This window comes from Astyanax mexicanus, chromosome 17 (genome assembly GCF_023375975.1).
Source record: "Astyanax mexicanus isolate ESR-SI-001 chromosome 17, AstMex3_surface, whole genome shotgun sequence".
Taxonomy (NCBI): domain Eukaryota; kingdom Metazoa; phylum Chordata; class Actinopteri; order Characiformes; family Acestrorhamphidae; genus Astyanax; species Astyanax mexicanus.
This window is the reverse complement of record NC_064424.1, coordinates 5,096,275-5,110,241: the sequence shown is the minus strand read 5'-3', so window position 1 is coordinate 5,110,241 and position 13,967 is coordinate 5,096,275. Positions and strand designations below refer to the sequence as shown.

Sequence of the window (13,967 nt, the reverse complement as noted above, 5' to 3'; positions counted from 1 at the left end):
AGGTGTATGTTTAGAATTTTTTTTTACTCTCTGGACCTGGACTACCCACCTCTGTGTGTAAGTAACTAGGAGTTTAAATAGGACCTCCGGTGGTTTTGGCATTTTAGAGAGACTCGGTACAGAGACAAGATCAGTGGCTGAACTGCACTTAGCAGGGCATTATTACACATGTTGTAAAGTAACATATGACATTGCAAAGACTGTTATTAGTGTAAAATGTCTTTATTTTATAATGTTCACAAAAAACAGCTAACATGGCATTTATGTATTTATGCAGTAGACTACAACTAGACATTTTTAAATGAATGAAAAATGATGAAATGCCTTTAAACAGTCAGTAAAACAAACAAACAAAATGGTTGAAATATCTTTAACCTGAAAATGTAAAAAAAAAACCCATCTCTCCCATTGGCTCTACACATCCTCTAGCGTAATGCCTGTCGCCTGAACCTACCTTCTTCTTTGTTGTGCATGTATTTGTATTGTTTTGGAGAGCTGCCAGGCCTCAGTGTTGTAGGCTGTAAGAGCAAGTTACCTGAATTCTGTGTTGCTGAGTGTGAATGTGGGTTGATCTGGTGCTACAGTGCTAACTTTTGTGTTGCTACAGGATTATGCAACAATTTTGGCAGACTTTTAAAAATGTTTCTGTGATTAAACCTATATTCACTAGATTAATTTTAATCCACAGTACTTGAAATAACCAGTTGAGTACCTTAAAATACTGTTTTTAACTGATATTATTCTGAGCTTCCAATTTGAATGAGGACTTGAGAGAGTAAAATTGAGTCAACAAATCATTTTTATTAGTGTAGAAAAAAATTACTCTATTATATAATAAAAGAGATGAGTGGATATGAAGAACATTTAAACTGGTAAAGAACCTTTACATCATTTATATGATCAGTCTTTAAACCACTTATCTTATAAAAAAGACCGTCATAGCAGCACTATTAATAATGTTTATTAATAATTAAGCAGGGCCTGAAAATAATATTATCCTGTTTAATTGGATCTAGTGCAGTAAATCATTTTAATCCTTTAATAAAATCATTTTAATGATGTTTTGTATTCAGGCACAAATCATTTTGTCTGTGAAGTAAAAAGTTGTGATTCTTGTTGTGTATCATGAAGATATTTTTTACTTTAAGGGTACATCCACCCTCTATATTCTGCATCATGCCAGTGTAGTTCACACTACACAATTCTAGTCCCCAATTTCCAGTTTTTGTGTGTGGTTTTGTGAAGAAAAAAAATGAAAACATAATTTTGGAGAGCAGTCAGACTTCCTCCCAGAGTAGACATTTATTGTTCAATTTTTGTTTAGAGATCAACTTTGCTACATACAGTAATAATCTTATTTCTAACTCTCTCCCATTTTAGCTAGGCCAATTGTCCCACACATTCAGCTGTATATCCCCTTTCACTAGTGATGCCCCAACACCAGGAGGGTGAAGATTAGCACACGCCTCCTCCCATACATGTGAAGTCAGACTCCACCTCTTTTTGAACTGCAGCTGATGCAGCGTTACCGAGTAGCATCGGAGGAAAGCGCAGCGATTCGGTTCTGATACACCAGCTCACAGATGCAGCCTTGTGCTGATCCACATCACCTTAGGAGTGATGAGAGGAAAAAAGCATCATCTACCCAGCCAGAGAGAGCAAGGACAATTGTGCTCTCTAAGGGCTCCGGCAGCTGATGGCAAACAGAGCAGAATGAACTCGGACTCAGTTGGATGCTGGGAAATCATGGCGGATTTCAGTGCTGCAGTTCAGTAATGTGTATAATGTTACAGTTGATAAGTTCACAGAGAAGCTTTTAACTGGCTGATGCTCTGCATGCTGGAGGAGCTTCTGAGCTGCAGTGTGTTTGGCCCTGGAGCAGTAATTTGAGTTTATAGCTTTCTCTTCATCATATGCAGCACAGCAAACCCCTCCAATCCCAGCGGCCCACAGAGCGGCCCTCGTCCAATCAGCACGTCCACAAATCCTGTACTGAAAATCCTCCAGTGCTCCAGTGATAACATATCAGTCATCCCTGCTCTCTTTTCATCTTTACTCATATATTGTTGTTCTCTCTCTCTCTCTCTCTCTCTCTCTCTCTCTCTCTCTCTCTATATATATATATATATATATATATATATATATATATATATATATATATATATATATCTCAGGCGGATTCAGCCACCAGTTTTCTGCGTGCTGCTCGTTCAGGTAATCTGGATAAGGCTCTGGACCATATCAAAAACGGAATAGCCATCAACACAGCCAATCAGGTAAGAGCAGGTCTCACACAGTCACGCCAGCCTACGTGCGTATATATGTGTGTGTGTGTGTGTGTGTGTGTGCGTGTGTGTGTCTGTGTGTCTGTGTGTGTCCATGCTGTGATTTTCTTTCACAAGCAAAATAGATTTTTTTTTTAGAAAAACCAATCAATCAATCAATCAATCAATCAATCAATCAATCACTCAATCAATCATTATTTTCACTCAGAAAAACATTTACAATGTTGCAGAGCATTTACAGTGTAAAAGGGATTGAAAACATTTAATAAGAAATTAGTATATATAATAAGGAATAAAATAGTAAAAAAAAGAAAAAGTAAAGAAATTACTAATTTTAAATTATTATTATTATTATTATTATTATTATTATTATTATTATTATTATATTTAATATATATGAATAAAATGTATATGTAAAATAGAAAATCCTAAAAGAGCATATAAAACAAGTTGACACATAAAATGTAAAGAATTTATAAAATATAAAACAAAATATAAAGGTAACAATAAAAGTAAAGTAAAATGATTAGAAATAAGTAAATGAGTAATAATGGACTAAAAACATAAAAATCTAAATATAAAAAAATAGAATAAAAAAAATAAAGTAAATAAATTAATTAAAAATTAAATAATAAGAAAAAGATAAACTAATAAAAACTCAGTTAAAACAGTCAGAGGCTTTTTCTGGTGGTGTTTAGAAACTATAAGCTTAAAATGGTTAAGTGATCCCAGCAAGCTGAGATAAGGGTGGGCAATAGTGCAATAATATATAAAAAAAAAAACTTAAATTCAGTGTTTTTTTTTATTATTTTATTATATATATATTATGTTCTGCATTGTAGATTTATACTAAAGTCACCCAAACTATGGAAAAACTAATGAAATTATGTAGTGAACAACAAAACATGTGTTAAAAAAACAGAATGTTTTATATTTTAGATTGTTCAAAGTAGCACATCTTGTTTAGATAGTTTAGAGACAGTTTTTCAAATCTCTGCTGGATTTTCTCAGTCAGCTTTATGAAGTAGAGTCACCTGAAATTCAGGCTTTCAGTTAACAGCTGTGCTGAACTCATCAAGAGTTAATTACTTGAATTTCTTGTCTCTTAATAAAGTGTTTGAGAGCATCAGTTAAAGTAAAGTAGTGAAGAGGTAGAGTTACAGGTATACAGTGAATAGTGAATATTTGAGTAATGTTCTAATCCAGATTGTGAGAAGAACCAACTACTCAACTAAATAAAGAAAAAATGCTTTAAAAAAACATTCAGGGTCATTCAATCCGAAACATTGCAAGAATTGCATTTCAAGAAAGTATTTTCAAGTGCAGCCACCACAAAGACCATCAAAAGCATTGAAGAATGATGAAACTGGCTCTCATCAGGACCGCCTCAGGATATGAGCAGAGTTTCCTCTGTTGTACAGGACAAGTTCATCAGAGTTACCAGCCTAAATGCTTCTTCACAGAATATTTTTTAGGTTTGTTTAACAGTCATTTTAAGTTACTACATGATTCCTTATGTGTTTCTTTCATAATCTGATAGATTACTTCACTATTCATTTACTATGTAGAAAATAATTAAATAATGATATTGAATAAGGATACTGTTATATTGTTTTCCCCTAATAATATGTTGATAGATATGTTGTATTGTGTATTATTTTAGAGGATACTCCCATCACACTCAATTCATTAACTTCAAGTGCTATCATTTGGCACCGTGCAAATTTACATAGGAATTTATTGACAGAGTGATTGTTAAACTGCACTGTGTGTAAATGTGTGTGTGTGTGTGCGTTATTCCCCCGTGTTTCCCGGGTCTCCCAGAGCAGCTGTGTTTACCCTGTCATTGCTGTGATGTGCTGTGTGCAGTAATGACTAAATGGCTGTAATTAATGATACCAGCATGTCTGCTCTGCTGTTTTTAAAACGTGCGCTCTGGCCACGCTTCTGGCACGGTCTCGCATGGCAGCGCCGCGATCACCAGGCTAAGAATAAACCGATGGTGATGGTGAAGAATATCTGCGAGGCTATGTTTAGTGCTGAGAGATGCGCTGGTGGATGGACTGGTGTGTGTCTGGCTGGCTGCCAGCATTCAAAGCACTGGGAATGAACACCCACTCCATACGCCTGCAGCCTCAACACACACACACACTGAATACACACACACACACACACACACACACACCAAACACTACAACACTTCAGTGCATCGTTTACAGAAAGACCACAGACAATAGCTGTGAAAGACGTTAGTCATTGTTATCACTGTCAGTAGTGTTTGAGCTTAGCGTTAGTGTTCACTATTACAGCAAAGAATGGACAGGAAATCAAGATTAAGGCAGATTAAGGTAGTTCTTCTTTTCAGAAGTGGATAAGTGGACATAAAAGACATAAAGGTTACTTTTCTCGGGTTTCCCAGGTTTCCTAGTTTGTGAAGATTTTTTACTTTACAAAAAAACGTCCATTAAAAGATTCTGTAAGGGGTAGGTGGGTGGTAGTGGGTTATATGGCCCTTTTTTTTATCGGAATAGACATACATTTTTATCCCATTTTCTTCCCAATATACACGGACAATTACCCAACCCATTTGTTAGGACTCCCCCTATCACTAGTAATTATTTCCGAACACCAGGAGAGTAAAGACTAACACATGCCTCCTCCTTTTTTCCAACTGCTGCTGATGCAGCATTACCAAGTAGCATCACAGCGCTAACGCTCGGAGGAAAGCGCAGCGACTCAGTTCTGATACATCAGCTCACAGACATCACCCTAAGAGTGATGAGGGGAAAGAGCGCCATCTACTCTACCCACCCAGAGAGAGAGCAAGACTAGTTGTGCTCTTATAGGGCTCTGGCAGCTGAAGGCAAGCTACATAAACAGGATCACAGGATTAGCATTTTAAGGACTATAGTTTTTGCTCATTTTGAACTTCATAAGATGCATTGGATATTAATATAGCTTGTTCATAATCTACAGACCTTTAATTGAGTAGATTTAATTGAGTGGGAGTTAAGTTGTCATTTAAGACATACATTTGAGAAACTGTGATACACACTACTACTAAGGAGGTTTTAGAACACCCTTAGTTACTTTGTAACTAAAATGTAAAACTTCCATGGCTTTTTAAAGAAAATAAATATAAAGTGTAAAAAGTGGGTGCTTTTTAGGAAAGAATTTATTGGTTAACAGCTTACAGTTGTTCTGTAGTAATGAAAATAAACTGAACTTTGGAAATAAAAAAACAAAAATAATGAGATTTTTTTGTCTTTGTCTGTAGTAAAGCAGTGGTGGAACAGATGGTCTTACTGCTGTTATTCTCTACTGCAGCATTTACGCACTTACAGCACACTTACACTAGAAAAAGACACAGAAACACAGTTTAGAGAAATTACAGATGAAGCCAGAGAGCGGTGAGTACTGTTTCCTACACCTTCAAAAGACTCTTGGAAACTGGAGAAAACTGCTACAGGAAGACGTCTGGCTGACCCACATGGAAACAGCTTTAGCCTTTAGCTCAGATTAACATGATTAAGGACTGAGTCTCAGTTTCAGCAGAGAAGAGAAGAATTAGTGTAGAACTGAACAGGTGAAGAACTGCAGTAATAAAGTCATTGATAAGATAAAGCACTAAAACTGGACCACTAAACAGTAGTAGCTACTTTAAGCTTACATTTAGGGTATTGTGTGATCAATGTAGCCTGTGTTGTTTGAGCCAATGAAGGCAAGAAGTGTGTAACAGGCATTAAATGTATAACAAAAGCCTTGTAATTAAACTACACATCACATGCACACAATAAGACAGCCATGCTAACGAGTACCACACTGTGATAATAACAGATAACAGCACCAAATAAAAGATCAAAACAAAGCCACACTTCCTACTGAGTCTAAATGTTGTATTTAGCTCGAAAAATAAAAGGAAAAAAGAGACTCTAATCGAAACGTCTCCGAACAGAAGTAACAGTACAAAAGACTGCAGTAGCCTCTATCTCCGACTCCCAGGTGGTGTGAAAAGTACATGGTGCACCTTTTGAAACCCCAGGAGGCACAAATAATGAAGCCTCTCCTGTAAAAACAGAGATGTGTTCCAGTAAAATTTACTGAATATACAGCTCTGGAAAAAAAATAAGAGACCACTTAAAAATGATGAGTTTCTTTGATTTTACCGAATTTAAAACCTCTGGAATATAATCAAGAGGAAGATGGATGATCACAAGCCATCAAACCAAACTGAACTGCTTGAATTTTTGCACCAGGAGTAAAGGTATAAAGTTATCCAAAAGCAGTGTGTAAGACTGGTGGAGGAGAACATGATGCCAAGATGCATGAAAACTGTGATTAAAAACGAACCAGGGTTATTCCACCAAATATTGATTTCTGAACTCTTAAAACTTTATGAATATGAAATTGTTTTTGCATTGTCTTTGCATTATATGAGGTCTGAAAGCTCTGCATCTTTTTTTGTTATTTTAGCTATTTTTCATTTTCTGCAAATAACTGCTCTAAATGACAATATTGTCCATAGTTTATAGAATAAAGAAAACAAGTTAATTTAACACAAGGTTAAAAACAGATATAAAGTTACAAAATATATAGGTAAAGGCATATCTTGATAATTGTTATTGACTTATTATACAATAAATACACTAGGGCTGTTATTGTTAAAGTGTTAATGCACACGATTCATTTGGAATAAGTAACATTAAGTGACATTATTATTTTTAATTATTATTATTATTTATTTATTTATTTATTTTTAATTTTTCCAATTTTTTTCCCAATTGGACCACTCGGCGCCCCTTATTTTTTATTTTTTGAACCCAATTAATTACAGCCCCAAGTTTGACCCCAATTTCCACCTAAAGCGCCGAGGTCTCGATCCGCACATCAGTGCATATACTAGTATATACTAGTAGTTTAATTGACACCACTAATATAAATATAATTACATTTTATATTTTTTACATTCATTATTTGATTTACATTAAAATATCCACCTTTAAAACGTGCATCTTAAGAAGTTTATTAAGAAGTTGTTAATCTGATTAAATGTTTAATCGATTTACACTGCAACAATAAACATGAGGTCAATCGTTTTTGTCTGAGGGTCAAACACAGGCAAGGTTGTATCAGAGGGCAGGGAGGAATCAGGGTTAAAAAAACAAACAAGGTGGATAAAAAATAGAGTAAACAGGCTAGGGATAAAAGCGTTGCAAAGTGGCAAAGCCACAATACTCAGCAGGGTGTGTGTGCCGAGTGAAGGTGTATTTATATGGGTGTGGACAGGTGAAATCAATATTCCGGTGATTGACTTCCTTGAAGTGCCCTATGCAGTGACCAGGAGTGATGTCAGTATATGGTGCATTCTGGGTAACGTAGTCCAGAGACTGGAGATTGCAGGTAGAGCTGAGTGTGCGAGAAATAGGAGCGATTTTGGAAATAATAAAAATAAAGAAATTATCCGGCACTTTCTGCAGGAATTGGTCAGAACATTTGGGTAATAGTGGGGAATAATAGGAGCAGTGCTGATTTGACTCTTTCTTCTGCAACCACATTTCTGTGAAGCTGATTTACGACATTATTTCATTTGAATTAGGATTTGATTTAATTTTATTTCAGTGGATTTCTATTTGTCTATTTGAACATACATTAAATTCTGCATTTTGCTGCACTTGAAAAAAAAAAAAACAGACTCGGCACATCTGCGCATTCCCTCAGAACCTGCGCCGGGGGAGGAAACCATGTGCAGACACGTGTTGCTGCTTCACCAATCCCCAACATTAATCTGCTGAGACTCTGCAAATATTCCCACATTATCTCCTTTTTCTCTCCATCCCTCCTTTCATCTATATCCATCCACACACACCTCGTCCTCCCTCTCTTCTCTTTCTCTCTGTGCGCATGCTCAGTACAGCTGCAGTATATGGAGCTCCTCACCACAGAGCATCACTGCGGTATGAGGGGATTCCAGTGCAGCTAGTGGTGCAGAGCCCCCCTATGGCCAACCTGAGTTCCACACATACCAACCCTAACAGGGGGTGGAACTAAAAAAAACCCTTAAAAAATCCTTAAATACCTAGATAACCTGAAATCCAATATAAAACCAATAAAACAAGCTGAATTATTTATTTTCTCATCTCATTATTACTGCTTATCACTTCACCTGTCAGACTAACTCCTGAATCTGAGACTCAGTCCCTAATCATGTTAATCTGAGCTAAAGGCTAAAGCTGTTGTTTCCATGTGGGTCAGCCAGACGTCTTCCTGTAGCAGTTTTCTCCAGTTTCCAAGAGTCTTTGGAAGGTGTTGGAAACAGAGGAAAATGGATGATCACAAGCCATCAGACCAAACTGAACGCTTGATTTTTTGCACCAGGAGTAAAGCAGCATAAAGTTATCCAAAAGCAGTGTGTAAGACTGGTGGAGGAGGACATGATGCCAAGATGCATAAAAACTGTGAATAAAAAACAAATATTGATTTCTGAACTTTATTATTATGAACTTGGTTTCTTTGCATTATTTGAAGTCTGAAAGCTCTGTATCTTTTTTTTTATTTCATCCAAACTATAGACTATTTCACTGTCTTACAGTACATACTGTATACACTACTGGTCAAAAGTTTTAGAACACTCCCAATTTTTTTGCTTTATTTTTGTTATTTAACCACTTTAGGTCCAGTTAATAGACGAAAATGGCTCAAAATCTAGTGTACAAAAAAGTTGCAGTAAACTGTCATGGCTTTTTAAGGAAAACAAATGGAAAACTAAAAAATGAAAAATCATTTTATTATTGTACAAATTTGTGGAATAACCCTGTTTTTTAAATCACACTTTCCATGCATCTTGGCATGTTTTCCTCCACCAGTCTTACATACTGCTTTTGAATAACTTATTCATTATTATTCATAATTCTGGTTTTCAATTTGGTAAAATCAAAGAAACTCATTGTGTTCTCTTTTTTTTCAGAGCTGTATAGGCTGTTTTTAGGGTGTGCAATCTTCCTATAGCCTATGCCATCTTTACTGAGAGCAACAATTCTGTGTCTTACATGCTCAGAGAGTTCTTGCCATGAGGTGCCAAATTAATGGGTCTGTTTTTAAATTTCGTTTTCCAGTAAGAAAACAAATAAATCCTGGAGATGTTCAGTGATGCAGTGGCCACTGATTATCAGCATATCTCACTCAGTATCTGCAGATGAACCAGGATTCAGGCTGTCTGTCTGTTTCCTTTTATAATGAGCATGACTCTATTTCCACACACTGCTTAATGAGAGGCCTCACTTCCACTGCTACCATCCTGCTTTAGCCAGATATTTATAGATGCCTCTCTTCTCTCTCTCTTTTCTCTCTCTCTCTCTCTGTCAGATGATGGATATGTGGGACAGAGGTGGAGGTAAAGATGTGTCTGTTTTTAGAGATAAGGTTCTAAACTCTTCTTGTTCTCCCTCTCATTGGCAGAATGGACTCAACGGGTTGCACTTGGCTTCGAAGGAAGGCCATGTTAAGATGGTGTTGGAGCTTTTACACCACGGGATTGACCTGGAGACCACGACAAAGGTACCCTAACTCTGTTCTGTCACCTGCAACCATAGACTACTCTATTAACAGTAAAGACTTCTTAATGTTTCCTATCTTACAGTAAAATCCACAGTGTTCGAATCAGGTTTGAAAAGTATCTCCATTTATCACTCTGTAGGGGGAGTATAGATTCTAGGGTTTAATAAAATACTTCTGTAGAAGATGAAGCATCACCTCAAGCTTTTTACTCATTAAGTAAAAGTGTAGAAGTACTGATTTCAAAACTACTTAAAGTATAAAAGTAAAAGTAATGTAAGGAGAAAAAAATAAAGCAATTAAGAACAAAAGCTTAGGCCAAACCACATAGCCCTATAGTGTACTACCCCCCTCCCCAAAACACATTTTTCTAAAAGCCAAAAATAAGAGACCACTTACAAATGATGTGTTCCTTTGATTTTACCAAATTGAAAACCTTTGTAATATAATCGAGAGGAAGCTGGATTATCACAGGCCATCAAACCAAACTGAACTGCTTGATTTTTTGCACCAGGAGTGTAAAGCATAAAGCTATCCAAAAGCAGTGTGTAAGACTGGTGGAGGAGAACATGGTGCCAAGATGCATGAAAACTGTGATATAAAACCAAGGTTATTCCACCAATTATTGATTTCTAAAACTCTAAAACCTCTACATTTGAGAGAAATGTTGTCCGTAGTTTATAGAATAAAACAACATTTTAATCAAACATATGGCAAAATCAGAGATACTTATTGAAAAACTGAAGTGGTCTCTTATTTTTTTTCCCAGAGCTGTATATTATGGTGAAAAGCATAGACAGTGAAAGCTGCTAAATGACAAATACATCAATCCAGTTAGCCTAATGCTATAAGCTTCTCTGACTGTATGATCCTGTATATTTTTGTCTCACAGAAAGGCAATACTGCCCTACATATCGCTGCACTGGCTGGTCAAGAAAAAGTAGTAGCTGAACTAGTCCATTATGGTGCCAATGTGAACGCCCAGTCTCAGGTCAGTACTCCAGACCCACAGCAATGTAAACCAGCCTCTGGGATCAGAAAAAGAACTAATGAGTGATTTCTCATTCATCTCACCTTTACAGAAAGGGTTCAGTCCTTTATATATGGCAGCACAGGAGAACCACCTGGAGGTGGTAAAGTTTCTGCTGGAGAATGGAGCCAATCAGAGCCTTCCAACAGAGGTGAGCGACACACTGCTTTACCAATAAACTTTATGTGCCTTATGTATGAATTTTACCAGTCAGCTATTAAGGAACAGTAAAACCACTCCTTTGAAGTACAGTGTTATACAGGAGTTTTAGTACAGTATCTCCAGCCATTAACCGCAGCGCTAGCTCTTTTGCCTTTAAGAGGTGAGTATATTGGACTGTAGTGTGTGTGTTTCCCGTGTTAAAACAAGCTACATGGGATGAACCATTAGCTGATAACGTCCTGCCTTACTGGAACACTTAAGGTTGCTCAGTGTAGCGCTGTTGGGCGCCATTGACTGCACTAAAATACTGGAAATCTAACCTTACTGTAAATAAACAGAATTGCTTCACTTACCCAAATAAACAGTTTTCAGGAGATAAATCTGTATAGATTAACATCCAGTGTAGAGCTTAGATCGGGCCCAAGCCTGACCTGACCTGACCCATAAACTGTTATTATGAGCTCAAGCCCGATTTAAACCTGACATTTTTTTTTGTAAGTAGAGCGCTAAAACTGATATATAAGCATTTTCCAGCTGTTTGAATGAGCGAAATCTGTTCAGAATGATGTTAATTAACATTGCAACACTGAAGAAGCATAGACCTGTTATTTAAGAAAAATGTTTATTAATAGCAGCTACACACAGGGCTGCAAGTCAAGTGCACAATGCGGACAAGTGGAGGAGCTCACGTGTGCATGAGCCCCAGAGCTGTGTGATTATAACATTATAACTTTTTTGTGCAACGTTTTTTTTTTAAAACACTTTGATTTGTTACTTTGCCGTATTGTGATTATCACGCCATGTTTTTTATTTCGGTTTGGGCCTCAGGTTGGGTTCGGGTTCGGGCAGAGAATCTAAACTCTAATCCAGCGTTTGTTTGCCTTTGAAAGAATTATTTTTTAAAATTTTTATAAGAATTACAGCTTTGTTTACTGAGGCGCTTCATTCAAGCATCTAGACCTGCTAAAATTAGTAGCGAAACATGGCGACCCCCCTGTTCCTTACTAGTGTTGCTTAAAATGCGCCTTATAATCCAGTGCACCTGATGTATAAAAATAGACCAGAAAATAGACGTGTATTGATAGTGTGTCTTACAGTACGGTGCACCTTATAGTTTGTATTCCTCAGTTGTCACACCTGCGCCTTTAAGATCAGCTTCTCCAGAATACTAATGAGCTGACTCCGCCCCTTCCACGCAACTGTGGGCCATCAGCTTATTACATGGACTATATATACTGGGTTGCACTTGCTTAGTTTTGCTTAGTAATTGCGAGATATTGCCACACCGAACGAGGATCTTCAGGATCTTCAGTGTTTGTTATTTCTGTTTTTTGTTTTTTTTTGTTTTTTTATCCTTCCCTGCCGTGACTAAGATTTTTGTCTTGTGATTTATTCCTGGTTTTGGACTACAGTTTTGCCTTGTGTTTTTGGATTAATAAAACTTGCCTGTTTTTGCATCCAAACTACCTTGGTTGGTTCTTACATCAGTGTTTCTCCTGCCTCTGTTAAGTGTCTCTCATCTGCTCTGTGTGTGTTGTGTATCAGGACGGCTTCACGCCGCTGGCCGTGGCTCTGCAGCAGGGCCATGAGAACGTGGTGGCTCTCCTCATTAACTACGGCACTAAAGGCAAAGTGCGCCTCCCCGCCCTGCACATCGCCGCCCGCAACGACGACACGCGCACCGCAGCCGTGCTGCTGCAGAACGACCCCAACCCAGACGTCCTCAGCAAGGTACAAGCAGAGTGTGCAGCGTGTGCAGCGTGTGTGTGTGTGTGTGTGTGATTAAGGGAGGATTTATCCCACCGAGTGCATGGTGATGGATTATGACTCAGTACCTCATCAGAACAGCAGTCCTGCAGCAATATTTATAGATAGCTCGTATGACATTGATGAATTTGCTCAAAAACAGGTGCATTAGGGTGTGATCACTGATGCTGACACATTATTATATCAAATATAACACCTACGCTTTGATGTTTGTCCTGAATATGATAATGATAATATGATCTCAGATATACATAATATATCAGTTTACAGTTTCACATTTAAAATTCGTATTGTACAGTATTATCTGGCTCTCTTTGCATCCCGTCTCTCTTTTCCTGCCTCTATTTAAAGTACCAGTCAAAAGTTTGGACACACCTCTTCTCATTCAATGTGTTTTCTTAGTTTTTGTGATTTCTTTACATTGTTAATTTAATATTAAATATATTAAAGCTATATAGAGCTCTGGAAAAAAATAAGAGACCACCAAAAATATTTATGAGTTTCTTTGAATTTACCACATTAAAAAAACATCGGAATATAATCAAGAGGAAGATGGATGATCACAAGCTATTAAACCAAACTGAACTGCTTGAATTTTTGCACCAGAAGTAAAAGGCATAAAGTTATCCAAAAGCAGTGTGTAAGACTGGTGGAGGAGAACATGGCAAGAAAAAACAGAGTTGATTTCTGGACTCTTAAAACTTTTATATGTAATTTGTAAGAAATGTACGATGTACATACAGGTGTACAATACACCCCTAAATCACCATCACCATCACTTTTTTGCTGTTTGCTACTAATTCCAAATATGTACCTTAGTTGTTTTCCTGTCTTTAATATTAATCTACAATATAGAAAATAAATAAAATAGAAAAATAAAGAAAAGCACTGATTGGGAAGGTGTTCAGTGTTTTGGCTGGTACTGTGTAATACCTCTTTCTGATTTGTTCTTCAATGTTTTCTCTTTCCTGTAGACTGGATTTACTCCTCTCCACATCGCAGCACATTATGAGAATCTGAGTGTTGCACAGCTGCTGTTAAATAGAGGAGCCAATGTCAACTTCACACCTAAGGTGGGTTCTCTAACCTCTAACGTTAACGTATCATCTGTGCCATCTGTAGTGCAGCCTAATTTAAATACTGTTACCTGGAAATAAAAGCTGGAATGTTGT

General features: G+C 37.1%; 1 protein-coding gene across 5 annotated transcripts in view; it reads left to right on the top strand.

Annotated features, from left to right (window-relative positions):
* The window catches only part of ank1b (ankyrin 1, erythrocytic b), a 148,715-nt gene that overhangs the window by 67,272 nt on the left and 67,476 nt on the right, over positions 1-13,967 (top strand). For all 5 annotated transcript variants that reach the window (XM_049466541.1, XM_049466542.1, XM_049466544.1 and 2 more), the window contains exons 2-7: positions 2,175-2,276; positions 9,741-9,839; positions 10,729-10,827; positions 10,919-11,017; positions 12,574-12,759; positions 13,770-13,868. In XM_049466541.1, coding sequence (XP_049322498.1) covers positions 2,175-2,276; positions 9,741-9,839; positions 10,729-10,827; positions 10,919-11,017; positions 12,574-12,759; positions 13,770-13,868 — 684 coding nt within the window. The remainder of the gene's footprint in view (positions 1-2,174; positions 2,277-9,740; positions 9,840-10,728; positions 10,828-10,918; positions 11,018-12,573; positions 12,760-13,769; positions 13,869-13,967) is intronic.